Source organism: Podarcis cretensis, assembly GCF_951804945.1.
Source record: "Podarcis cretensis genome assembly, chromosome: 2".
Classification (NCBI taxonomy): domain Eukaryota; kingdom Metazoa; phylum Chordata; class Lepidosauria; order Squamata; family Lacertidae; genus Podarcis; species Podarcis cretensis.
Window position 1 is genome coordinate 10,587,746 of NC_137171.1, and position 26,289 is coordinate 10,614,034.

Genomic DNA, 26,289 nt, shown 5'->3' on the forward strand with positions numbered 1-26,289 from the left:
GGCTGCTTCCAAACAGCTGTATGTTGTGGGATGACGTGACACTGTTGGAGCCCATTGGAAAAGCATAGGCCTCACATGAGGAAGGTCCAAGGTCAGTCTGTAGATAGGGCTGGGAGAGACCCTGGTCTGAAACCCTGGAGAGCTGCTGACAGTCTGTGTAGGCAGTATGGATGAAATATACTCAGAGTCGAGAGTGGATTTCATGCTCTTTATTCAGCTCATAGTAGTGAGGAATGGAAGTTCCCCCACAATATCTGCTTTATATACATTATTTACACAATGGGCTGCATGTGATTGGCTAATTCCGGGATTCTCCTGTAGGCCAATCAGGTTGTGGATTCACTTCCACCTGGGGCTGGATTGGGTGGCTCCTGCGGACCAATCATACTGCTGCATTGTTCTAGGACCAATCAGACTGCTCCATTCTGAATCCTATTGTTCTAGGACCAATCAGACAGGTCCTAGAACAATAGGATCCAAAATGTAGCAATCAGACTGCTGCATTTTGGATCCTATTCAACTCAGTACATAACAATGGAGCTAGATAGACCAACGTCTTCTTCCTATGAAAGATTCACAATGGTTGAGTTCCACCTGACCCTGTTTTCTCTTTTTGCATTGCAGAACTTTGCTGCCACGGCTAATTTTGGGGGGACCCAGCTGGAGCAGAGGCTGGGCAGGGCCCGGCCTGACAAAATGCCCCCTTTCCCACCCCAGCAAGGATGGGCTCGGGGAACCTTCCTCCCCTTGTACAATCCCCTGGCAGGGGGGGAGCTTGGCCCCCAGGGAGAAATGGAGCTTACCTGGCAAGAAATCCTCTCCATCTCAGAACTGCAGGTAATTTGAAATGTGAAAAACTTTATTGTCACTTGTACAACTTGTATACAGTGAGATTACACAAGTACCCCCCACTCAGCTCTCTTAGTCTTAATTCCCCTCGTTTACTGACACACACACACCAAACCCGAAATTCAGTTGCCCTGTTGTTATCTTTTCATTCAGCAGCCTAACAGCCCACAGATAGAAGCTGTTCTTTATCCTGTTGGTGCGACTAATCATGCTTCTATATCTTCTGCCTGAGGGCAGGAGATCAAGAAAGTGCCGGCCAGGGTGTGAATCATCCCTGGGAATTTTCCTCACTCTCCTGAGGCAACGTTCTTCTGCTGTTTCATCCAGCAGATTCACGGGACAGTCCATAATATCTTATGCTGTATTCACCACCCTCTGTAGACACTTCCTATCAGATGATGTCAAACCAGCGTATCACACCGTGATACTTTCTGTTGTTGACCGGTAGAAGGAGATCATCAAATGTTGATTGACATCATTCTTCCGCAATACTCTGAGGAGATGGAGTCTCTGTTGGGCTTTCTTAACCACCTGGGTTGTATTTATTTTCCAAGTAAGGTCTTCACTGAGATAAACTCCTAGGAATTTAAAGGAAGAGACTTTCTCCACACAGCCCTCCCTGATGTACAGCGGGGCTAGTTCTCCTCTCTTCCTCCAAAAGTCCAACACCATCTCCTTTGTCTCGCTGATATTAAGGTGCGAGTTGTTCCCTAGGCACCATGTAGATATTTTTTGCACCTCCCCTCTATACGCTGATTCGTCTCCACCTGTTATTAAACCCATTATGGTGGTGTCATCTGCAAACTTAATAATTGCAGTAGACAGGTCAGATGATACACAAGGTATCAGGTAATGTGTATCAGATAAGCAGGCATGTTGCAGTTGAGATCGGGAACAACTTTATGGAGATGATAGCATGGAGTTACTTAAACTGGCCAAGGCAGCAGCTAAGAGAAGGTTTTCGCTGCAATTAGCAATTGGTGGGGATTGGAAGCGAACAAGAGGGGAGATGAAGAAAGGGCATGTGGTTACTGCACGAAGAACTCTCTGTCCCACTGCTATTCCCAGAAAGTAATTGTCTCTCCAACTGAAGAACAAGTGCTGGATCTCAGCCTTCACCCTGCTTATGTTTTGACTGGAACTCCTATCAGTCCCAATGCTGATAGGGTCTGTAATCAAAACATTCAGAGCCCACCAGCCCATCAGAAAGCTCCCTATGCAGCCACACTGCTTTCTTTAGCTGCCGCCTCCTTCAATTTCTTGTCGTAATGGTTTGCAACTGTGCCTTCAATATCTCACCTTTTAAGAAACTCCCATCCATCTTAATCTCTCTGAGTATTTCTGACTAGGGGATCTCACTTGGTAGTTCCTTAAGATTTAAAAAATCTGTTTTCTTAAAATCCAGAGTTTGTGCATCCGACTACACTCAGCTTTCCCCTCCCTTTGCATAATGGATCCCAGTATATCACTTCCACCCAAGCTTCTCACTACATAGGTGAGGATCAGGTCCAAGATAGTCAATCCTCTTGTTGCTTTTTCCACCTTCTGGGAAATGAAATTTTCAGCAAGGCAATTGTGAAATTTGTTGGACCTTACATTTTTTTTGGCAGAGTTCGAGTCCCGACGGATTGCAGGGTAGCTGAAGTCTCCCATGACTACTATATCTCTGAATGTTTGGTAATCTGCTATAATAAGACGTCATCCCATGTTTTGTCTGGCTTTGGAGGTTTATAGCAGACTCCCACACTGAAGATACTGTTGTTTGCCTCTCTCATAATTTTTACCCAAATAAGAGAGTAAGGCAAATGTTCAAACAGAATACCGAAAAACAAAAAGAACCCAGTCACTCCAAATTTTGACGAATTCTAACCTATTTACTAACACCGCAGTGTTCTCAGTCTACTTATGAATAAGCAGTGAGGGTGGTCAGTTTCCCAGTGAGTGGTCAAGGTCTGTACCCCTGATGATGGGACGGGACAATGCTGCATAGGACAGCCTCTTTTTTTTTTAAAGGACTCCCCCCCCAATTTTCTATTGATTTTTACAGTTTACATTTATATTCAAATAATAATCATAATCATACATACAAAGGATTCCCTTGGACTTCCCTCTGCCCCTCCATGAGTTCCGTCAACATTCCTTTTTTCAACTAGTAGCACCTTAGGTAAAGGTAAAGGGACTCCTGACCATTAGGTCCAGTTATGGACGACTCTGGGGTTGCGGCGCTCATCTCACTTTATTGGCCGAGGGAGCTTCCGGGTCATGTGGCCAGCATGACTAAGCCGCTTCTGGCGAACCAGAGCAGCGCACGGAAACGCCGTTTACCTTCCCGCCAGAGTGGTACCTATTTATCTACTTGCACTTTGACGTGCTTTTGAACTGCTAGGTTGGCAGGAGCAGGGACCGAGCAACGGGAGCTCACCCTTTTGCGAGGATTTGAACTGCTGACCTTCTGATCGGCAAGCCCTAGGCTCTGTGGTTTAACCCACAGCACCTTAGAGACCAACTAAGTTTGTTCTTGGTATGAGCTTTTAGTATCTGAAGAAGTGTGTATGCACACGAAAGCTCATACCAAGAACAAACTTAGTTGGTCTCTAAGGTGCTACTAGACAATTTTTTAAATTTTTAATATATATTTCTACTGCGCCAGACCAACACGGCTACCACCTGAATCTTTTTTCAACTGCATCTTATAAAATTCTCCTTTTTCTTAAAAATCCCTGTTTTCCCATAGTTCTTGTTTCGTTACAAGTGTTGTTACAATCCTACCAAAGTTTTTAGTTGTTTACAGTGTTCTCCAAGATAAATTATACATTTTTCCCATTCCTTAGTAAAATTTCTATTTTCTTGATTTCTGGTCATTTTCACCATTTTGACGTAATCCGTCATCTTTATCAGCCATTCTTCTCTGGTTGTGACTTTGTCTTCCTTCCATCTCTGGGCCAGAGAAGTTTGTAAAGGACTCTCTGAGCCCGGATTGGATTTGGTGACACCTGGCTCCTTCTGACCAATGAGAGCCAATGTCACATTTCTCAGCTGAACATGGGAAAGCTTTCAGAAGACTTGGAAAGGTGACAGACATTCACTGGCACAGAGGGAGATGGGCCATCTCCAATGTAAATCAAACCTTGAGTCCCCCCTCCCAACACCTTTCACTGCTAGACACCTTAAATATTGTCCTGTGAATTGGAATAACTGGCAAGCAAGTGAGCAAGGATTTCTTGACAGATACAACCCACATCAATTGCTATTACTTATGCTAAGGTATATGCACCAGAGTAAAAAAAGGTAAAGGACCCTTGACAGCTAAGTCCAGTCTCAACGACTCTGGGGTTGCAGCGTTCATCTCGCTTTACTGGCCAAGGGAGCCAGAGTTTGTCCGCAGAGAGTTTTTCCAGGTCATGTGGCCAGCATGACTAAGTCGCTTCTGGCGAAACCAGAGCAGTGCACGGAAATGCCGTTTACCTTCCCGCCGGCGTGGTACCTATTTATCTACTTGCACTTTGACGTGCTTTACAACTGCTAGGTTGGCAGGAGCAGGGACCGAACAACAGGAGCTCACCCCATTGCGGGGATTTGAACCAGCGACCTTCCGAGTGGCAAGCCCAAAGCTCAGTGGTTTAGACCACAGCGCCACCTGCGTCCCCTATGCACCAGAGTAAGACATGCTAAAACTTCCTGGTGTAGTCAGGTATTATAATGTAAACCTATAGGCAGTTCCTCCAAGGTGCAAGACAGGGGAACCAGATGTCCTAGATCCTGCAGCAATCAATCATAGTCTGATGCAGTTCTTCAAGGTTCCAACAGGCGAAGTGGGGTGACGTTCAGGATTTTCCTCTGCACTCTCAATGCTGTGCTGCTCATTTATCTTATGTCAGAGACAACAAAGGAGATATGTGCCTTTTATTTCTCCGACTTCCCCATACCTCCCTTTTACTGCATCCTTAATTTTTAACCTTTTTTTTAGCAATTCTCCAATAATTATGAAATTATACAGGATTATGAAATTATACATGTTGTATATGTTTTTGTTTGTGTATGTGAATGTGTTGTTTGTTTTTATTTGTGTTGGAAAACCAATAAAAATCATTTTAAAAAAAACCAAAACAAAAAAACAAAGGAGATATGTGCACAACTCACCTACAATAGGGGGGTGATCATACTGGCTTACCTTAACAGGCAGTTGTGCTACTTGAGAGACAGTAGTGAAAGTACTGTGAACATTTTGCAAGCCCCCCACCAGTGTTCAAGTTCTGTGACATAACAGTGGACAGAGATGGGATTGGCTGCTGATGTCACAATAGCCCTTAACTACGCATTGAGTGATGCTTTTCCTTTGCTGCAGTTTTAAGGTTACCAGATTATTTTCAATGAATCCGGGGATACTTTTCAACTTCAATGGATTTTGTATGAGGACTGGTTTGTAAATCCGGGGACTGTCCCCGGGAAACGGGGATGTCTGGTCACCTTATTTACGAGGTTGTGGCATTTGGGCAAGGGCAGCCTCCCCTCCCCCCCAGGCTCCTTCCCATCCCTCTCGGCTTCCTGTTTCTTTCTCCCGCTCAGGCTAGCAAAGAGCTTTAGAAGGAGATGGAAGCACTGTCATCTGCAGCATTAGTATTAGAGATTATAAAACTAGCAAGTGAAACCACCAATGAATATCTGCAGTGTATCCTTGCCCCATGGGATGCGGGTGGTGCTGTGGGTTAAACCACAGAGCCTAGGACTTGCCAATCGGAAGGTCGGTGGTTCAAATCCCCGCAACGGGGTGAGCTCCCATTGCACGGTCCCTGCTCCTGCCAACCTAGCAGTTCAAAAGCGCATCAAAGTTCAAGGAGATAAATAGGTACCATTCCGGCGAGAAGGTAAACAGCGTTTCCGTGCGCTGCTCTGGTTCTCCAGAAGCGGCTTAGTTATGCTGGCCACATGACCCAGAAGCTGTATGCCGGCTCCCTCGGCCAATAAAGCGAGATGAGCGCTGCAACCCCAGTCGGACACGACTGGACCTAATGGTCAGGGGTCCCTTTACCTTTACCTTTACCTCCTAAAAGAACTCCAGCCATTCCCTTCAAGGAGGGCATTCCACTATATTCTTCCTCCTCCTTTTCCATTACTCATCCCTGCTGCTGGGGGGAGCTGCCTTCCTTTTATCATTATTTGTCCTTTTGCAAAACCTCAGAAGAATGCAAGATTGAAACCCTCCCATGTCTTGCATGAGCGTGACAGCCCAGCTCCTAAACACTGCTTCCAGGGAGAAAATCAACAGGGTGTCCAACTTTTTCATTCCTTTTTTTTTTATTGCTAAGGAAACTTTTTGCTGAAGCAATGATGGCAGCCCTCTCTGCATTTGCCTGGGAATAGGTCTCCTCGACCTCCGCGGAGTTTCCTTCAGAGCAAACGTGCAAAAGGAGCTGTTAGGGAGAGGAAGGAGGAACATGCAGTACCCTAGACAGCGCTGCATCTCTGCATGGGGGTTTAGGTTCTCCATGGAGGCGTGGACCAAGTCAGTGGCAGAGTGGCAGGCATCCATTGCGCACAGTTGCCTCCTTCATGGTGACTCTCCCAACACTGCCCCATTCAGCACCTGACCCTGGGGAGATGCAAGGTGGGGAGGAACGGTGCACAATGCGGGATCTGTCTGATGAGATGAATCGCCCTTTTGTTCTTAGGGGGAATGCTATCAACCCATCCGTCTCCGCCAGGTAGGCACCTGCGCAGGGGCTCCTTCGCTCCTCTTCTTCCGCCCCTGCATAGCGTGCTATGCCGCAGAAGGCCGTGCCAATGAGTAGGTGAGGGTTGTGACTGAGGGATGCTCAGACTGGAACACCACCTATTTAGTCATCAAAGAGCAACGTGCTGGGTAAATAGATGGCTGGGGAGAGCAAATTGTTAGGAGAAAGCTGCTACCTACGGAGGCCTCTGTTGGAAAAGGAACCGGAAGGTGTAGGTGGAATCGAATGAGTTAAACCGAGAGGGGGGACAGGAGTTCATTTGCATCGAAGTTGGAACTTAAGGGATCAGCAGTCGGGAAACAGCTTAGAACAAGAGGCAGAATTCCTGGGTTCTAAGTTTTGCTTTCTAAATCTCTGGATAATGGGTAGGCAAACTAAGGCCTGGGGGCCGGATCCGGCCCAATCACCTTCTAAATCCAGCGAACGGTCCAGGAATCAGCGTGTTTTTACATAAGTAGAATGTGTCTGTTTCCTTTTATTTAAAATGCATCTCTGGGTTATTTGTGGGGCATAGGAATTCATTCATCCCCCCCAAAAAATATAGTCCAGCCCCCCACAATGTCTGGGGGACAATGGATCGGCCCCCTGCTGAAAATGTTTGCTGACCCCTGCTCTGGATCTTGATTGGTGTCTCCCTCCTCCTAAGCCCCAGCTATGACTCTATGCCCTTTTATGCAGGGAAATCTGTGTGAACTTTTAAGCCTGTGCTCAGCACCTCTCTCTCACCCCTGCAGGGCCTTGAGATGCCAGCTGAAAGCTGCTATGACCCTGCCTTATGCGGCCATGCACAACCAGTAGTGCCACCTCCCAGCTATGGGCCGTGCACAGAGATGGGGGACTGTTCGATTTCCTACAGCCATCCTGCTCCACCATACGAGCGCCCCTTCCCAGAAACTCTGCCAGGCCCTTGCACTGTCTACAGCTACACCGGCATGCTGATCTCGTCCTCCCTTGAGCCTCCTGGACCTGCCATTCTGGGTGAATGTAAAGGGGCACCAGGGATGGTGCTGGAGAGGGACTTGGCCAGTTGCTATGGGCCACAAGGCCCTTGCAAGCCCCAAGAGGACTTGGAATCAGACTCTGGCTTGTCCCTTAACTACAGCGATGCAGAGTCCCTAGAAGCAGAGGGGCTGGAGAGGGCAGAGTATGCACCACTGTACCCCATGGACCATGCACCACCCTACCCAATGTTGCCCCCTGTGCCAGAGTTGCCCTGCGCCAACCCACCCCTGGAACATTCTTTGGAGAAAGGGCGGAGCCCACGTGGGGAGCTGGTGGGCAGTCGGGATGAGCGGCGGGCCCTTGCCATGAACATCCCCTTCCCAGTCGAGAAGATCATCAACCTGCCGGTGGACGACTTCAACGAGCTGGTGACACGCTTCCCGCTGAGCGAGCCTCAGCTGGCTCTGATCAGAGACATCCGCCGGCGCGGCAAGAACAAAGTGGCGGCTCAGAATTGCCGCAAGCGCAAGCTAGAGACCCTGGTTCACTTGGAGCGGGAGCTGGAGGAACTGAGCTGCGAGCGGCAGCGGCTGCTACGGGACCGAGGAGAGTTTAACAGGACCCTGGCGCTCACCAAGCAAAAGTTGGGGGCTCTCTACCACCAAGTCTTTTGCATGTTGCGTGATGAAGCTGGCAACACTTACTCCCCTGAAGAGTATGTGCTGCAACTCGCTGCAGATGGCGGAGTCTTCCTGGTACCGCGAAATAACCAGCCAGACAACCCCATTGACTGAACAGAGCAGATTCTGGCGGGAGGAATTGCAGGGATTGAATAGACCCAAGATAAGCAACCCTGCACTGTTTTCAAGGAGACTCAAGGAGCCTCCACCTCAGGCTTTGAAGCTACCCAAATAGAGGAGCACGGTCTATTGCAAGCCACATGGCAAATGAACGCATATACATGTTTGTAACTGAACAAATGCCATTGCTTCTGAACTTAAAAGTGCTTATGACTGTATCTAGGCCGTTCTTTAAATACACAACCGATTTACAGAACGGGGAGAGGGAAACAGCTCTGGGAGCTTGAAGGCAACTAGAATCTATCCAAAGAACTATTGACCTAGCCAAACTAATCACTTTTGTTAGCTTGACATTATTTGCTTCATCCACACACCATTTCTAAGGTTAGTCTTTCCCAGAGATTGTTTACTGAAGGCAGTACAGTTGTACCTTGGATCTCAAACAGCTTAGTTGCTGAATGTTTCGGCTCCCAAACAATTGAAAACTGGGAGTCTTCCGGTTTTTGGAAGCCAAATGTCCAGCGCAGCTTCCAGTTGGCTGCAGGACTCCCAGAAGGCATTGTTTGGCAACCAGGCTACGACTGTATTCCCAGACCATTATGGCAGGGAGTGGGGAAGCCCAAGCCAGGGACCAACCAAATCTTCCTCCAAGCCTCTTTATATGGCCCTCTGAAAATTATGCACGGCCTTGTGCTTTATACCTCAAGTGCTGCCTCAGTGAAACATGCCCAAGAATTCTTGCTTACCTGAGTGGAAAGGTTGGACTAATGACCCTTGGGCCCCTTCCAACACTTAAAATTCTATTATTCTACTGTGCAAAAGCAAACTTGCATTCACTGTTCCTCCTACTTTTGCCCCTGCCCCCACCCACCCGCTGGCATGCAGCACCAAGACTGAAAAAAGATCTGTATGGTGGTGTTAGATCTGTCTCCTAACAAAAGGTCTAGCAACTCGTTTAATTCTGATCAGAATTGTATTTGTGGCAAGGAAAAGGAACACTGCATGTTCTCAGGTATTTCTGTAAAAGGGGGCGTTATGGGCAGGGTTAGTGCTTGCTACACATTGCTATGAGGGCTCAACACATATCAACAGTACCTACAGATTTCTCCACCCACCCTGCCTTCCTGGTCTTGGAAACTACAAGGTCTCTAGAACAGTGAGGGGAAACGTAAGGTCTTCCAGATGATGGACTTCAGCTCACAACAAGCTCAGGAAGCAAGCCCAATGGCCACTGATGTTGGGAACTGGGAGTCTAGCACAGAGGGCCTGTTTCTTAAATTTACTCTAGAGGGCCAAATGAATTGGCACTAGTGGAGTTGAATCCAGTGTTTCTCAAAAGGGGTTGACATACCCTCCAGTGCAGAATATTAAGATCAGGGGTAGGGGAGTGCTTCCAAAATGTAAGTGGAAAAAATAGGAGCCACTTTTACCAGGAAAACCCACTGTTTACTGTTGAACCAGAACAAACATCAATCCACAGAAAATCCAACTGATATTTGTTCCGATTCAGTGGTGAACAGGTTTTCCTGCAGAAAGTGTAAAGACACACACACAAAAAACCCCAGACCTGTGCGTAGAAATTACGAGACAAAAGTGAGTGAACCCTTCCACAAAAAAACTGCATGAAGGAACCAAAATGGTTCTATTACCCGTGCTCTGCTAGAATAAATTATGCAAGCCTATTTGACACGCGGGGCACGCGGGTGGCGCTGTGGGTAAAAGCCTCAGCGCCTAGGGCTTGCCGATCGAAAGGTCGGCGGTTCGAATCCCCGCGGCGGGGTGCGCTCCCGCTGCTCGGTCCCAGCGCCTGCCAACCTAGCAGTTCGAAAGCACCCCCGGGTGCAAGTAGATAAAAAGGGACCACTTACTGGTGGGAAGGTAAACGGCGTTTCCGTGTGCTGCGCTGGCTCGCCAGATGCAGCTTTGTCACACTGGCCACGTGACCCGGAAGTGTCTCCGGACAGCGCTGGCCCCCAGCCTCTTGAGTGAGATGGGCGCACAACCCCAGAGTCTGTCAAGACTGGCCCGTACGGGCAGGGGTACCTTTACCTTTACCTATTTGACTAAGGCTCAGGAAAGAGCAGAGGCTTTTAAGACCCAGGTGCTGCCCTGGGATCTTACTGTCGCTTCCAGATTGTCAAGGCGCAGTACAAAATTGTTTTAAGCCAACTACATATTACAAACCTGAGTTTTAGCAGGGAGGCTAGCTTGTGACTCAAGAAGTTTGAAGCCTCTGTAAATGCTACAACAGCTTATGGGACAGGCTTGCACTAGCTCTGGCAGACTGCCCATTGCTCTTTACCCATGGAAATCGACAATATAATGTGGTCTCTTAAAATGCATGCTGCTTTCCAGAATTACAGGCCACCTGCATCCCCCAGAATAAGTGCACCAGGGTGTTGGGCAGAACACGCTTGTGCAGGAGAAGACTGTGGCATCAAAGTACATCTGGCCTGCAAAGCAGCATGGCCACTCATAATGTGTAAATAAGTTGCACTTAAATCTTTCTACAGAATAAACTTGTTTGGTTAAATCGTGCCTCATGTTGCATTTCCCTTTGCATTGTAGCATCAGTATTTTAAGTCATTTTGGTTTTGTGCATCAAAGGTTTGTGGGGCGGTTGTGTTTTACAAACCCGAACGAGCTGGCTGCTAGAGCAAATACATACACCCAGTGTATTTCAGGGAAGCAGGATGATTTCAACAAAGCTGTGTGTGCACTGTGTAAGGAGCAGAGCGCCTCAACAGAGTTATCTGTGTCCATCCCTGCTTGAAAAACGAGGCTAAGAAATGCAAATAATGCTCATTTTATTAAGATGGGGTTTTTGGCCCCAGTCATTTTATTTATGGAAGGGAGAAACTGTAGGTGTTGAGCACCTGAAATCTGAAGACATAACTGTAGGTCTACTTGAATAAATTCTGCAATGAAGTGCACAATGAAGTAGAGTTCAACCCTGTTTTTATATGAAGGCCAAGAAGGCTGTGTCAGAATATTATGGAATTCACTAGTGCCTTAGAAGTTGACAACTCTGAAAATGCAACCCAGTTGCTACAAAAAAATTACTTAACAGCTATTCACATGAATAGTTTATGTATATAGCTACCCAGTAGCCATTTAAACTTTCTTGGAAAGCTTTGTGGTACGTGAAGTTGAAGAGTCCTGCAAGAAAAGAACAAAGGATGAAACACAGGGAACATTTGAACACACATTTGTATTACTCTTCATTCCTAGATGCAGCCTAGTATTTGCCTATCAATCTAGAAATAAAACAAAATACTGGAATCCACTGAAAGTTAGCCCAGTTGATTAAGAGCAGGCATGTCCAAAGTCCGTTTTGTGGGCCTAATCCTGCCCGTCGGTCAGTTTAATCTGGCCCATGGCAGTTTATTTCCTGGGGTAAAATCCTTAAAAAAAAAACCTCAATAACTTTGGTCAGCCCTCATGGCCCTTTACTTCATCAAATCTGGCCCTCTTTGAAAAAAGTTTGGACACCACTGATTCGAGTGTGTGGTGCTCATACTGCCTCGGTTATAGGTTCATTCCGTATAGCAACTACCTGGCATATTTCTTCATTGCAGGGGGTTGCACTAGATCAGGCATAGGCAAACTCGGCACTTCAGATGTTTTAGGACTACAATTCCCATCATCCATGACCACTGGTCCTGTTAGCTAGGGATCACGGGAGTTGTAGTCCCAAAACATCTGGAGGGCTGAGTTTACCTATGCCTGGACTAGATGATCCTTGGGTCCCTTCCAACAATTCTATGATTCTATCCTACAGCTAACTATCAAGTGCTTCTTGTATTTTATTGTGCCCAGTCACTTCACCACATTCTGCCTCACCCACCTTCTTAGGATTGGTTGGTTTTACCTTTTAAACAGAAAAGGAGATTCAGGGGAATCCTAGTCCATTTGTCTTGGGAGCAGGTGTTTTAGCACTTGACAGCTCTTCTCCTATAAAAAGGAAGATGTGTTAAAATACTCAATACGACCTCACCCTATTACATTTAACAGGTACTTTGCATGGGAGTCCCCTCCCCCCAAAGTAGTCTGCATTTACTGCAGTATAGCCAGTGCATTGTGGTACTATGCTTTTATAAGTCCACAAGGCTACCCGAGGAAGAGATAAGAGGCAGTGCTTTCATTAAGTACATTTCATCACCCATGTTGTGACTAATTTTTTTTTAATAAAAAAAATGCAAGTCAATATTATGTTCTACCCATCTAATGCTTATTTTTACAGCACTGGGAAAAATTTAAGTAGCTCAACTAGTATTTACAAGGTAAACTCAGCCTCTGAGAAAAGTTTAGCAGGATAACAAAACTGTATAGGACATAAGTAAAATCTGTTCTTACCTACCAGTACAGTAATATAACCTTTCCTTCCTTCTGCGTCTGACTGCTAGTCCTAAGAGCAAGGATCCTTACTCTCGTCTGCCTCCTTCCGATGGTCACTGAGCACTTTTCTAGTCAGCAGAAGCCTGCACCTGGCTTATCTGTCCACTCGACTCAACACGCGTCTACTCTCAGCTGTGGTAGCGTCTGAGCTGGAAGCCATTCGGAGCTATGCTTGCTAGCCGTTCCTAGTAGCTCAACCATCTGCAAGCCTCCCGGATTTTGTAACGCTACTTAGTTTTCGGATCCTGGCGTGCTCTCCTCTGTTGTGGTTATGCTACCATGCCAAAACCGAGCATTACTTCGTGAATCCTGAGGTCTCGTCTCCCTCAACAGAATAAGGATCCGCCTGCTATTGCAAACTCAGCCACGTAAAAACCCATCAGGACTATCAGTTTTGCATTCTAAATTAAGCCATTCACCAGTCAAACAAAATGATATATATACAAACACCATTGCAGCTTTAGAAAAAGGTTTAAGCACACGTTAAAACTGGTCTTATTTCAACAAGAGGCTAGGATGGAAATCCTTCATAAGGTGTGCTCAGGTCTCAGTGAAGATTAACTGGACCAATATACTAGGGTTTCCCAAACTTGGGTCTCCAGCTGTTTGTGGACTACAATGCCTACCATCGTTGGCCACTGGTCCTGCTAGCTAAGGTTGATAGTTGTAATCCAAAAACAGCTGGAGACCAAATATTGGGAAAACCCGCACTATACAAACCCTCCCACCCTCCACTTTTAAGTGCAGTTTTGGCTCCACCTCACAGAATGGAAAGGTAGACCAGAAAGCAGTTTTAAGTCATTACAGCCAAGAGGCCAATATTCTACTGTCAACTGCACTGGGGAGGGAGAAATGCCTGGAACTGTTTCTTCAAAAAACAAAATACACACTATCCCCAAAATGGGCTGCAGAGTTCCAGTGCATCTAAGCCACTATGTGAGACAGAACGTATTGGCTGTCCCACTCAGATTAGAAGATATAGGAATAATGAAGTTACCAAAGTGCTTTTAGCAGACAAGTAGTTGTCTTCAATGCCCACAAGACTAAGGCCCCATCTGCACTATACCATTCAAAGCAGTACCATCCCACTTTAAGTCATTATTTTCCCCAAAGAATCCTAGGAACTGCCATTTGTTAGGGGTGCAATCCCTTAACCAAAGACCCCAGGATGCTTTGGGGGAAAGCCATGACCATTAAAGTGGCATGATGCTGCTTTAAATGTTTAATGCAGATGGGGCCTTATTTAGCTTTACTTTATTAATCCAAAGAATTTAAAAGCATTAAAGCTGACAGAAAAGAGCTGCTCTTCCTAGACAAGGGCCAGGAAACTGGAGGAGCCTTGTTGGGGAGCTGCCTCGTATACCAGTTTCACATGTGCACTGCTTTTCTTAAGGCACCAGCATTAACCAATGGCCCTATGGAGTTTTCCTGCGTTCTAACCAGGAAAGCTTTGTTTATTAACCCAGCAAGAACGTTCAGACCCATTTCTTTTGTATGCTGCAATGTTGCATCCCATCAGCACAAGTATTTCCACTTGCACAACAGAAATCCCCATCTGTTCAAGGGTTTGTGAGCAGATTTGGGTAGGAGAAGGGGAGGAGAGAGTTGTTGTTACACGTGGAAATCCTTGTACTGGTGGTTCACTTCACAGCACTATTTTAAACACAACTGCTTCCAGTAAAAAATTCTAATCAACCATAAAGACAGAGGCTACACAACTGTGGAGTCTTTACCCAGATTCTACAGCTTTTAAAAGCTTTTGCCCAACATACACAAACTAATATAATTCGGGTGTCTAGCTATTTAGTAAAGAACTCAACTTGTTTTGTTCCAATCTTCACCAGTTAACTAGGATGCTCAATGCCTTCTTAATAATTGTAGTATTTCACAGACCAACCCCAAACATTTAGCTAGGAGCAGATGAGAAGTCATATTTTACTAGCCTCATCGGTTATGGAAACAAATCCCACCCCCATTAGGAACAGGTTGCAAAAACCATTTGGACCTGGCATTAGCTCCAGTATTGGAGATTTTACAACCCTCAGCAGACTCAATCAACTAGCCCTGGCTTTAAGACTTTTAAAAGGTGTGGAATTTAAAAATACGCAGGGCTGATACTGGTAGCGTATCTGTGGCAATCCAGAACCAGCTAGATTTCACAAGTTATCACAGCATACCCCAGTATAAATATTACTACTATGAGTCCAAAGTGCCATTTCAAGGGTTCAATGGCAGGTGCTTATACTGCCATTGCAATTGTGGGCAGCATTGCTATTTGGTCTTTGTTACGGTATTATAGTAGACCTGTCAACAGGCATTGACACCCTTTAAACTAAGCCTGCACAGCAACTATGCAGCTAAAACCAGTACATATTGACTTACAGTGAAACTTAACTTATACACGGCACATTTTAAAAAAGACACATTTATTCAGCGTCATGATCAGTCTATTACAGTTAGCAATCAACAGCATGGGTGTGGAAAAAAATAATCATCTACATAAAACCCTTGTTGGAATGCTTTGCACTTTCCACAGAACACAAAAACTAAAATATCCTGTTACAGATAGTCACAAATACAGTCCTGATGTTTGCAAACAAGCGCTTGTCTAACACATGTCTTCATGAGGCAGTTCTACCCTGCCACAACTGTGTTTGGCTGAGTTCACAACTGTGGTAACCTGTAGCTTCCCTGTCACTTCTCTGGCTCTCCTCTCCTGCTAAGCTTTGTTTCCTGTTGAATAATACGGAATAAAGTTGTTAATCTAAACACATTTGAGACTCAAAGCTACAATCCAATAGCAAGCTTCTTCCCACCGACTGCCAATCCATATATTAGCTTTTAACATCTGTATTTTAGTCCAAGTAAGCTTAAACTACAATAACTTTGCTCAGCTAAATTAAGAGTTACAATTAAATTTCATCAGCACTGCATATTTCTTCAATGGTTAAAAGGAAGATTCTTACCTAGGAATTAAAACCGCCTTCCGCCGCCATAGCTACTGCCACTACCAGAGCCACCGTAGCCACCTGAAATAATCAAAGTTGCATTTTCAGAGAGGTGCATAGACTTATCCCCGCCCCCCCCCCCGCAATCCCTGTGATCAAGGAACAAAACAGAAGTTCATGCGGTTCAACTTTACTACAGTTTTAAGACGCCTACCCCCACTTCCACCATATGGCCCAGAGCTCCTGCCTCCAAAGTTTCCTCCTTTCATGGGCCCAAAGTTTGAAGACTGGTTGTTGTAACTGCCAAAGTCATTGTAGCTTCCACCTCCTCCAAAGCTGCTTCCTGTATAGAGTAAGAAGCAATGATTTTCAACAAGTTACTTGCATCTACCAAACTAGGAACAATTTGCTATCCCTGTCTATTATACCCAGCATCACATGAAGATATACATACTGCTTATCTTCTCCAGAGACAATTTTGCAAAATGCGGAATTACATTGTCTACCCTAGGTGGTCTTTTTTATTTAAGCTACTGCATTCAAAAAGCGCCTTATTAAAAAAAATAAAAATCAAAGCATAAAGATCCCCTGCTACCAACACAAAAAGTTCAGTTAACCCAAAGCAGTCTCATGTGTGCATCAAGACCTTTAAAGCTTATACTCACTGCAGTCATAAAAGGCAATACTGAACTATACAAGGATTGGCATTCATAGACTTTTTTGTATTTAGTCCTTTTGACAGGATCGTCTTTATGTCTCTTTGCCTTGAAGCATGCCAGTTAGCTCAGTTGGTTAGTCTGATACTGATAATGCCAAGATCACAGGTTTGATCTTCTTGGTGGCCACCTGCATATTCCTGCATTGCAGGGGGTTGATTACACGGCCTGAGTGTCCAATTCTGCTTCTATTATTCTAGTTGCTACTATTTTAATTAAGTGAAGATGTGCCATATGGCAACAGGTACTGAAGCAAATGTGAAATTTAATGCCAATGGAAATTGCAGAGTTTTGAGAAATTAAAGAGTAAAGTACGAGATTGGCTTCATTACTATCAGATAATGGAGGTATATAAAATGGACAAAAAAATCGGATTCCAGGTGGAAAAATCGAAACTAGAAACAGAATTGTTAGAACCTAAAACTAAGAATCTGTCTAAGATGTATAACTTGCTGTTGAAATGGAACACTCAGGATGAAACTGTGAAATCTGTTATGATTAAATGGGCACAAGACGTTGGTCACAACATTATGTTTGCTGACTGGGAACAGTTATGGAACACCGGTTTGAAATTTACGGCTTGTAATGCCTTAAGAGAGAATGTTATGAAAATGATTTATAGGTGGTACATAACTCCAGTCAAGCTTGCAAAAATTTATCATTTGCCTGATAACAAATGTTGGAAGCGTAAAGAAACCAAAGGTACATTCTTTCACCTTTGGTGGACTTGCCCAAGGATTAAGGCCTTCTGGGAAATGATATATAATGAATTGAAAAAAGTACTTAAGTACACTTTCTTGAAGAAACCAGAGGCCTTTCTTCTGGGCATGGTCGGCCAATTGGTGCCAAAGAAGGACAGAACCTTCTTTATGTATGCAACAACAGCAGCAAGAATACTGATTGCGAAACATTGGAAGACACAAGATCTACCCACTCTGGAAGAATGGCAGATGAAGATGATCGACTATATGGGACTGGCAGAAATGACCGGCAGAATTCGAGACCAGGGAAAAGAGTCGGCGGAAGAAGACTGGAGGAAATTTAAAGATTACTTGCAGAAATATTGCAAAATTAATGAATGTTAGAATGTTGTTGGACAGAAATTAAGTGGTTACCAGCTGTAAAGTAAAAGTGGAGTAATAAGCGAAAAGTTATATAAGGATTTGCTGAACTAAGATTCGAACGGGAATACAAAAGGGGGGGGTGAGAGGAGGTTCGAGAAATAAGGTAATAGAAATAAGCTTTGGAAATTATATTTGTTTTGTTTTGTTTTCTCTTTTTTGATTATGTACCTTTGTATTTTTGTATTTCTGTTTTATGTGCTAAATTGGAAAATCTAATAAATATCTATTATAAAAAAAAAGAAGAAAGAAATTTAATGCCAAGACCACACTGGGAATTTGTCAAAACCAAAGTAATGATCCGCACTGTGCATGCAGCTGATTATTTTACCACCCAAATGTAACACTTACCACCACTGCCGCCACCAAAGCCGCCACCTCCATTGTTATAGCCGTCATAGCTGCCACTGCTGCCATAACCTCTGCTTCCTCCAGAGTATCCGGGTCCACTACCTCCATAGCCTTTAAGAAAAGGACATGTTCTTGTTCACAGCATAAAGTTCTCAATTAGCATGTGTGGGGAAAAAAATTTTAAGAACTTGAAGAGGAAGGGAAGCTGGGGAAGGTATCAAAGACTACCTCCCCCCCAACCGCAGGTTTATCCATTGCCAGCTGTCATGGGGGAGGGTCCAGTTAGGCTGCTGGGTTTTGATAATTGTCTTTTGATGTTAAGTGCCTTTCAGTTTAATTTGTAAGCCACTTTGGAAAGATCTGCACAGTTGATGCAAACTTACCATCGTTGCCAAACCCATTGTAGCCATCTCCGCTGCCTCCATAGCCGCCGCCACCACCTCCGCCACTGCGACTGCCAAACCCTCCTGAGAAAGAGAACTACTGTTAGTACTGGGATCAGTTCCTTAAGATGTCGGGTGATTAAATTTTAGCTGATTTATTAAAATACAGCTATTATAAACACATTCAAAGCAGGCTATGAAGAAAACATTTTCCAACCATTTCTCTTACTATCTTTCTAGAGAAGTTAAGCAAGTTATTCCTGCAAATCCTCAACCAGAATACAGAGGTCTGGGAATTTGTCTTCTAGATGAGTTCTTATACCTTAAAAGACAGACAAACAACCAAGCTGGGGCATTGCTCCTTTATTTCTTGTAGCATGGTCGTTAAGCTGATGTTACAACCCACCTCAAATCAGGCTAAAAACTAGTAGGGATTCCTGACCAACCAGCTGAAGACCAATGTTCTGGCTGGTATACCCCTCCTGCACAAGAGATAGGTAAATATGAACATGCAACTTCCATCTATTTGAATCAATAACTAGACACTGAAATAAGGTTTCTTCTCCCATTTTAGTACAGTTGGCTTTGGGGTGGGTTATAAAACATGAGCCCTGGACAGATTCTTTGGAATAAGTATTTGAAGTCGTTGAAGCCCTCGTGTCAACATTAAATCTTGAAACTAACCAGTAAAATTGTCCTTACCACGGCCACCAAAGCTGCTGCCACGGTTGAAGTTCTCACCACTGCCAAATCCGCCTCCACGGCCACTCCCAAAGCTGCCAGAGCTACTACGACCTAACAAAAAGAAGAACAATGTTCAGCACTACAAAGAGGCACTAGAAGTCTAGGTTCATTTCAATCAAAGCCACAAAACTCACCTCTTTGGCTGGATGAGGCACTGGCCATTTCCTGCTTTGACAAGGCTTTCCTGACTTCACAGTTATGCCCGTTCACAGTATGGTATTTCTGGACTATATAAAGAAGACAAAGTGTTGTCAGTATTTCCCTTGCAACTCTAAAACTGGAAGTCAAACCAACTCAAATAATACACTTACTGACAATTTTGTCCACAGAGTCATGGTCATCAAAAGTAACAAAGGCAAACCCCCTCTTCTTGCCACTGCCACGGTCAGTCATTATTTCAATAACTTCAATTTTGCCATACTGTTCAAAGTAGTCCCTTAAGTGGTGCTCTTCTGTATCTTCTTTAATTCCCCCAACAAAGATTTTTTTTACTGTTAAGTGGGCTCCAGGCCTTTGAGAGTCCTAGAATAAGACAGGATAAATGCAATGTTAGGTTTGGATTATCAATTGTGAGCCAGTAGCTATCATTTTATTCTCCCAATCACTGCTATGCAACTCTCTGTACTGGAGAAAGCTATCATACAGAGAGCATGTTTAGGTTAAGTTGAAGACTGGTGTATATTTTACATCAAGGCTATGTGTTGTAGTTCAGAGACAGCCAACAGATGCTCTTTAGAGGTTGTGGGACTACAATTCTCATGAGTTCCAGCTGGAGAGCACCACAAGTATGCACCACTGAATTTGGGGTGGGTGGGGGAGAAGGACACTTCTAAATAAACATGAATTGCTCCACACTAAACAAATCCTAAACAAATCCAGAACCAGGAATTGACCAGAGCCACATACTGGATTACAGCATTACATGAATACCAACCAACAGAATAGTTGCTCTTATGGCCATGTAAAATATAGCAATGCACAGGGACCCTGCATACCACCAAAGACTTTCAGGATTAACTATAATGGTTGAAAAAAAACAAAAAGATGCAACAGGTTAAATATTCCATGACCTACTGGCACTGAAAGTATAGTTTTAATTACATCGTACCTTCCCTACCGTAAGCTGATTTAAATCCAATAAACCAAACACTGCACTAAAAAAGGTCATCAGTGAACTGAGAATGGTATTAATATAGTTGCTTTAACTGCAGTTCTGGATAACCAGATACATGAACACAATGTTTATGGTCTTCAGCTACACGAAACTAATACAGTGGTACCTCGGGTTAAGAACTTAATTCATTCCGGAGGTCTGTTCTTAACCTGGGTACCACTTTATCTAACGGGGCCTCCTGCTGCTGCTGCGCCGCCGCATTATTTCTGTTCTCATCCTGAAGCAAAGTTCTTAATCCAAGGCACTATTTCTGGGTTAGTTGAGTCTGTAACCTGAAGCGTCTGTAACCCAAGGTACCACTGTACAGCACTTTGGCACATTCCTCACTAGTGCAGCCGACAGCAGCTCTCACCTCTCTGGATACAGCTCTTTTTGGTTCAACAACTCTCCCATCAACTTTGTGGGGCCTGGCATTCATGGCAGCATCAACCTCTTCCACTGTTGAATAAGTGACAAATCCAAAGCCCCTGGAGCGCTTAGTGTTTGGGTCTCTCATCACCTAGGATAAAAAAGCCAAGTCAGATTATTTCACTTTGTTCTAAGGATACAATGCACATCATAGCATGCCATGGAATGCATGATTCTTACAGGAATCAAAAACATTCATTTGTCTTGGGTAATGCCATCTACAGTACCAAGTTAGAAACGTCCTCAACAAAATTAAAAGCCAATCCCCATATGAAAACTTACCACACAGTCTGTAAGAGTTCCCCATTGTTCAAAATGATTGCGAAGGCTTTCATCTGTCGTCTCGAAACTTAGGCCGCCAATGAACAGTTTGCGTAGCTGTTCAGGTTCCTTGGGGGACTGAAAAAGAGAAGAGTAGGGAAATATAGAACAAGGAAGGTGGCACTGCAGGACTCTCCCATCGAACTACAGCTTCATGTAGATAAACAAGCCTACTAATGCACAATAATCCCTGGATGAGTTAGCACACTTGTTACCCATTTCCCTGCTAGCACCCTAACTGGTATCAACATGCCAGCAAAACTTCTCAACAAGAGTAGGGGCACACTCCAATCCTGCATTTGTCACTATTTCATATAATCACTATATCCCAAATAACCAAGGACTGCCTTTTATTCTTGTTCTGACAGTACAGCTACACATTATGATGTAGTAAAGCAATAGGAAACGCATCAGCTATGTATTTTACTGCTTAATTTTCTAACACACAAGTATGCTTTCCAAGTCTTGTTGAGAATATTGCTCTTCCTTCACTTAAATCTGCCCGTCTACAAATAAACACACTTCTAACGAAGACTACAAGCTACCTATCAGAATCCATTTGTAAGAAAAGGAAAAAAAACCTAAAGGGGGCAGGAAAGCAGCATGTCTATTTTCAGCTACAGGATGGCAACATTGTAGTATTTTAGGTCTCTTGGCAGAGCCCGAAACTTTGTAGCCCTAAAATGGCCAAGATTTTCAAGCTGTTCGCTAAATAGTAGCGCCCCAAGTTCTACATACCTAGTTGGGAGTAGTGTGCTTACGGAAGGCAGGCCTCCCTACTGAATGATAAACATGCATTATGTACACGAATCCCAAGAAAATGATCACCCAAGAGACAGGGGCGAAAGCGTGAAAGACATCCACGGTTGCAAGGGAAAGTTGGCGAAAGGAGAAACTGGCGACATTTGCGCGGGGGGCGGGGTGGCGGAGAGACTGCAGACAAAGCAGGAGAGCACGTGGTCTACGCACGTCCCCATCCCCCACGCAACTCGAAGAAGGGGAACCGGAGGCCAGTGCGCAGGCGCGCGCCAATCCTCCTGCCCGCAGAGCGCAGGCGCAGCCATTCCAAGCGTCGGGGAAGAGCAGCGGCGACCGCCACGCACTGTGAAACATGGCGCCTGCCCTGGAAAGCCAGCGCGCATGCGTAGCCCGAGGGGAGGTGGGGGGGGAAAAAAGAGGCCAGGCGGCAAAGGAAGGAAGGCCGACCGGAGACTATTAGGCCTTGAAGCAGAAGGCGAGGCAAATGGCGGGGAAAGAGAGAAAACGATTCCGGGATGGGGATAAGGAATATATACATTTTTATTTTTTTTTAGACTTACTTCGTGAGGAGACATATCGCACCCGTAATCGGACGATCCCTAAAGGCAAAGGAAACATAATTCCACAAAAACAAGCCACAGGTTGAGGGTCGAAAGAATGGAACTAAACCGCCCGTAATCAGGGCTCTTACCTCAGACTTCGACATGGCGGCGGCGTTATTACAGGCAAGGCCTAGCCCGGCTTCCCCACAAAGCGACGCTGCCTCTCGCTGAAGCCGAGACGAAAAGGGGCCGAGTCACCGAGTGCGCCGCCGCCTCGCTAGTAACGCCCACACCGGCCCCATTTCATTGGGCAGGCTTCTCGGCTTCCTCGCCTCTCACTGGACAACGGCCAGATTGCTCTGCTTCCATTGGAAAGCTCTCGTAGTGACCCCACCCTTTTCACTCCGTTATCCGTACCCCTGTTGGCTTTCCGTTGGTTGGGTTTTTTGTCACTCTTCCGACTCCGACGGAATTCCCCGCCCTTTACTCCTCAAATAACCACTCGCAAGAGCTTCTCTTTCATTGGGCAGTTCGGAACGCAGGTTTCTTGCGATTGGCTGGGATCAACGGATACCCTTTTTGGGGGGGTTGGTTAGCTTTTTATTCATTCATTCTAATAGAGGCGGGAATTAAGTTGGTATTCCTGAGCGTTTTTTGTGTTGGTGGTTGGTAGGATGAAGGCGCGAGCCGGGCTGGGCTTGGGGTGCGGGAGGAAAGAGAGTTCAATACGTGCAACTTGCCTCTGAGGCGAGCCTACGCTGAAGCGCGCTGCACACCTTGCGCATGCGCCACAAAGTCTTGCTTCTGACGAATAACGGGGAGGGGAGGAAGGGAGAGGGGATAAATGCGCGCGCCTCACGCCGGCGCAGTGAGGCTGGGAAGGGGGACGGAGGGGCTGGCGCGTGCGCACTGGACGGGGTTTTTGGCGGGCGTTGCGCAGAAGCGGCGGCTGTGAGGGGTTACAAACCAGGGAGGGGGAAGTTGCTTCCGCTCCGAGCCCGCTACTTTCCCCAGGTGAGCGACCACGGGAAACAATCTTGGCGGGGCCGCGTTACCGGGAGCCAGCGGTTCCGAGGGAGGGGGGGCGTGGTTTTGGCGTGATTGGGGAGCCTGTCCGTGCTGTGAGGTACCGTTGGAAAGGGGGCGGGGCGCTGGAATCTGAGTGACAGCCTCATAGGTCGAAGGGTTGAGGCAGTTGGGAGGGTTAGACCATTGAGGGTCGGAGGGTGGAGTGGCAGCCGGTTTATCCAACGGGGAAGCCGCTTTTGCTTGTGGGGCGGGTGGTTTAGTGTAACTGTTTGATTGGCGCGGAGGATGGCCAATGGCGAGGGGCCTCGGTACTATGGCGCTTTTCTTTAGGAGTGGGAGGCTTTCCCGCCGTGAGCTTTCCCTCAGTCTCACCCACCCCAATTCATGTCTTTGACTACATATGGCCTTGCAGTATTTTGTCCCGGCCCGTAATTTTCAAAGCTGTACACCTCCGCGAACTTTTTTTAGAGAAACCTCTTTTAGTCTGCCGTCCACGTTCAGCCCATTCACGCCGGAGCAAGTCTTCGTGCCTTAGTCGCTCGAGGATAAGTGGCTGTGAGGTGCTGGAGTTTTGCCTTTCGTGTTTTCCACGCTCCTTCGCTCCCGACCCCGGAGACAGTCCAAGCCAACCAGCCTTGCACGTTCCCCTCTACTTGAGTTTCCAAAGCCCGAAATCCCAGAAACTTTCCATGAAATATAACCGCCCCCCGTTGAAGAAGACTGGAAGAAATTCAAGATTTATTTACAAAAGTATTGTAATTTGGTAGAAGGCTAAGAAGGATGCTAGATCATAAATAACTGCCTACCATTGAGTTAGATTTGAATTTGACGATAAGTGAGATGGAGGAAAATATAAAATTTTTGGAGAATTATTAGATTAAGTTAATTGAACGAAATTTAAGAATGTAAACAAGATGATAAATTGCTGGAAAAAGGTCATAATGATGTAAGTGGGAGTGGGAGATGTGAGGGAGTCCAAAGAAGTTTTGAAAAATGTGTTATGATTCATGTTATATTGTTTATCATTTTTGCATTTTGTATTTAAAAAAAATCTCAATAAATATTTATATATATATAAAAAAAGAAATATAACCGCCCCCCCCCATGGTAGATAATTCCCAACTTATTTGGTGCCCAATGTATATATAGCACAGGCAAGTTCGGGGAATTTTCGGGTATCATTGTATTGGGTTATTAATAATAATAAATAATAAATTTTTATTTATACCCTGCCCTCCCCAGCCAAGACCGGGCTCAGGGCGGCTAACAATAATAGAAACAAGTGGATTAAAATACAATTTAAAAGATTAAGTTAAAACATTAGGATGCAGCCTCTTCATAGGAGGAGAAAGGAAAAAGAAAGCGGGGGAGGGAATCAAACTTGAACTTATTAGTGCTCCGCCTTTTCCCCCTGACTGGACTCCAGGCAGTTTACAACTAAAGAACCGCTGAAAACACAGTGGGAGGAAATAGTCATTTAAAAAAATAAAATACTGTATTTTTCGCTCTATAAGACGCACCAGACCACAAGACGCACCTAGTTTTTGGAGGAGGAAAACAAGAAAAAGAATATTCTGAATCTCAGAAGCCAGAACAGCAAGAGGGATCGCTGCGCAGTGAAAGCAGCAATTCCTCTTCCTGTTCTGGCTTCTGGGATAGCTGCGCAGCCTGATTTCGCTCCATAAGACGCACACACATTTCCCCTTACTTTTTAGGAGGGAAAAAGTGAGTCTTATAGAGCAAAAAATACGGGAAACGTTGAGAATTGGGTGTTGAGTGGGAAGTCTGCAGAGGAAGGACATAGTCCATAAACCCAGGTTCACACTTCAGCAAGTTTGGGTGTTGCTATTGTGGTTGCTGTTGGAGAGTAAGGAGCGAAGGGGCCCCCTTCACATTCATTCACATTGCCCCTTCGCAGTTGTTTTGCTTATTCTGATAGCTGGTTGGACTGAAAAAAAGAGTCCTAAAATAATAATAATGATTTCTTCTTTACAAGACTTCTGTTGGTCTTTACAGCAATTCCATGTTAAGATACTATGCTTGATCCAACATGAGGGAATGAGAGTGCATACTTGGATTTGCTGGCTGCAAGCCATAGAGAATATCTTATTGTGCATAACAATTGATAAAGAAAGAAATGTCCAAATATATATGTTACCGTTTTCTCAAATAAAATCAATGTTATTCAATCCAGAGAGCTGGAGTATCTGTAGGTGTAATGGCACTTAATGCTTTGGATTACTGTCGACAGTAAGATTTGAAAATTGGCTTAGCGCTTTTTGCCCAGCTGTTTGTCCCATGAAGAAAGAAAATTAAAATCTTGCTGCACACAGTGTAGGGCTGCAATGTTCTATTGTGAAGAACAACTATAGTTTTAAATACAACCTCAGCAGATCACCGAGTCACCTTCCTACTGCTGGGTAGTTTTCTTCACACCAGGGCTGAGTCTACACAAAGGTCATTAGTGATTTGTGCAGATGATGAATTCATTATGTGTGGATCCCAAGCACAGACATGTTGTAGAATATACATTGAATTATGGGTATCTAGAACTTGAAATGGCAGCTGGGATGCTGAGGAGCTTGTAGTTGGCTCTCAGCCACACTTAGGTGGAAGCTGATTTAAATGAGGTACACAAATGCTGCACATATAGGGGTGACCCTCAGCATAGGTAGAATTTTTTCCATTCTTGCCATCTTGTTTAACTTGGCTGGAAGAAAAAAACTGAGTAATGTGAAGATGAAAGCAGCTATATCTGCTACAAATGGGTAGATAAACAATAAGCAGAGTGGTATAGAGACCTGAAGAGAAGTGACTGCTCAATGTCTTTTTTCAGTGTCTTGTCAGGTATCTAGTTGCTGTGGGTTGCTAGTCCCTGAGAAATGTTGGAAGAGAAGGCTCTAGGCTTTAAAAATAGATTCAAGATCAAAGCTGTCCACTTACTGAAATTCATTTCCTTCCTGAACAAGCTTTCATACTAATAGATACCATAACAAATAAAACATGGTTTGCAGCTAAATAATGCCTTTACATAGACAGAATCAAAACTCTTTGCTCATGTATCCCATGTAC

The 26,289-nt window shown here is 45.0% G+C and overlaps 3 protein-coding genes across 12 annotated transcripts in view; 2 read left to right on the top strand and 1 right to left on the bottom strand.

Moving 5' to 3' along the window:
• NFE2 (nuclear factor, erythroid 2) overlaps positions 1-8,541 on the top strand; it is a 28,049-nt gene extending 19,508 nt beyond the window's left edge. For 2 of the 4 annotated variants that reach the window (XM_079966803.1, XM_079966804.1), the window contains exons 3-4: positions 625-837; positions 7,316-8,541. In XM_079966803.1, coding sequence (XP_079822929.1) covers positions 625-837; positions 7,316-8,317 — 1,215 coding nt within the window. In that variant the 3' untranslated portion in view covers positions 8,318-8,541. Of the gene's footprint in view, positions 1-624; positions 838-5,126; positions 5,202-6,583; positions 6,710-7,315 lie in introns of those variants that run through there. The other 2 variants (XM_079966806.1, XM_079966805.1) reach the window with 2 other exon arrangements.
• A 2,572-nt stretch (positions 8,542-11,113) lies between these two features.
• Positions 11,114-22,464, bottom strand: HNRNPA1 (heterogeneous nuclear ribonucleoprotein A1). Of its 4 annotated transcripts, XR_013836084.1 has the most exons (13): positions 22,338-22,461; positions 22,207-22,245; positions 20,849-20,965; positions 20,511-20,657; positions 19,296-19,506; positions 19,119-19,211; positions 18,943-19,035; positions 18,241-18,324; positions 17,858-17,968; positions 15,884-16,012; positions 15,688-15,750; positions 12,195-12,277; positions 11,114-11,482 (listed from the first exon to the last, which is right to left on the bottom strand). XR_013836084.1 is itself a non-coding variant. In XM_079966829.1 (12 exons), the coding sequence occupies exons 1-11, from the start codon at positions 22,350-22,352 to the stop codon at positions 15,695-15,697; spliced, it is 1,095 nt and encodes a 364-aa protein (XP_079822955.1). In that variant the 5' UTR covers positions 22,353-22,461; the 3' UTR covers positions 11,114-12,277; positions 15,688-15,694. The 4 variants fall into 4 exon arrangements, 3 of the variants coding, with proteins under 3 accessions (XP_079822955.1, XP_079822954.1, XP_079822956.1); XM_079966829.1 differs by having other exon boundaries at positions 11,114-12,277; XM_079966828.1 differs by lacking the exons at positions 11,114-11,482; positions 12,195-12,277 and adding an exon at positions 15,131-15,454 and having other exon boundaries at positions 22,338-22,458.
• Positions 22,465-23,031: 567 nt separating this feature from the next.
• Positions 23,032-26,289, top strand: part of CBX5 (chromobox 5) — a 53,608-nt gene continuing 50,350 nt past the window's right edge. For all 4 annotated transcript variants that reach the window (XM_079966939.1, XM_079966940.1, XM_079966938.1 and 1 more), the window contains exon 1: positions 23,032-23,202. The gene's annotated coding sequence lies outside the window, so the exon portion shown is untranslated. The remainder of the gene's footprint in view (positions 23,203-26,289) is intronic.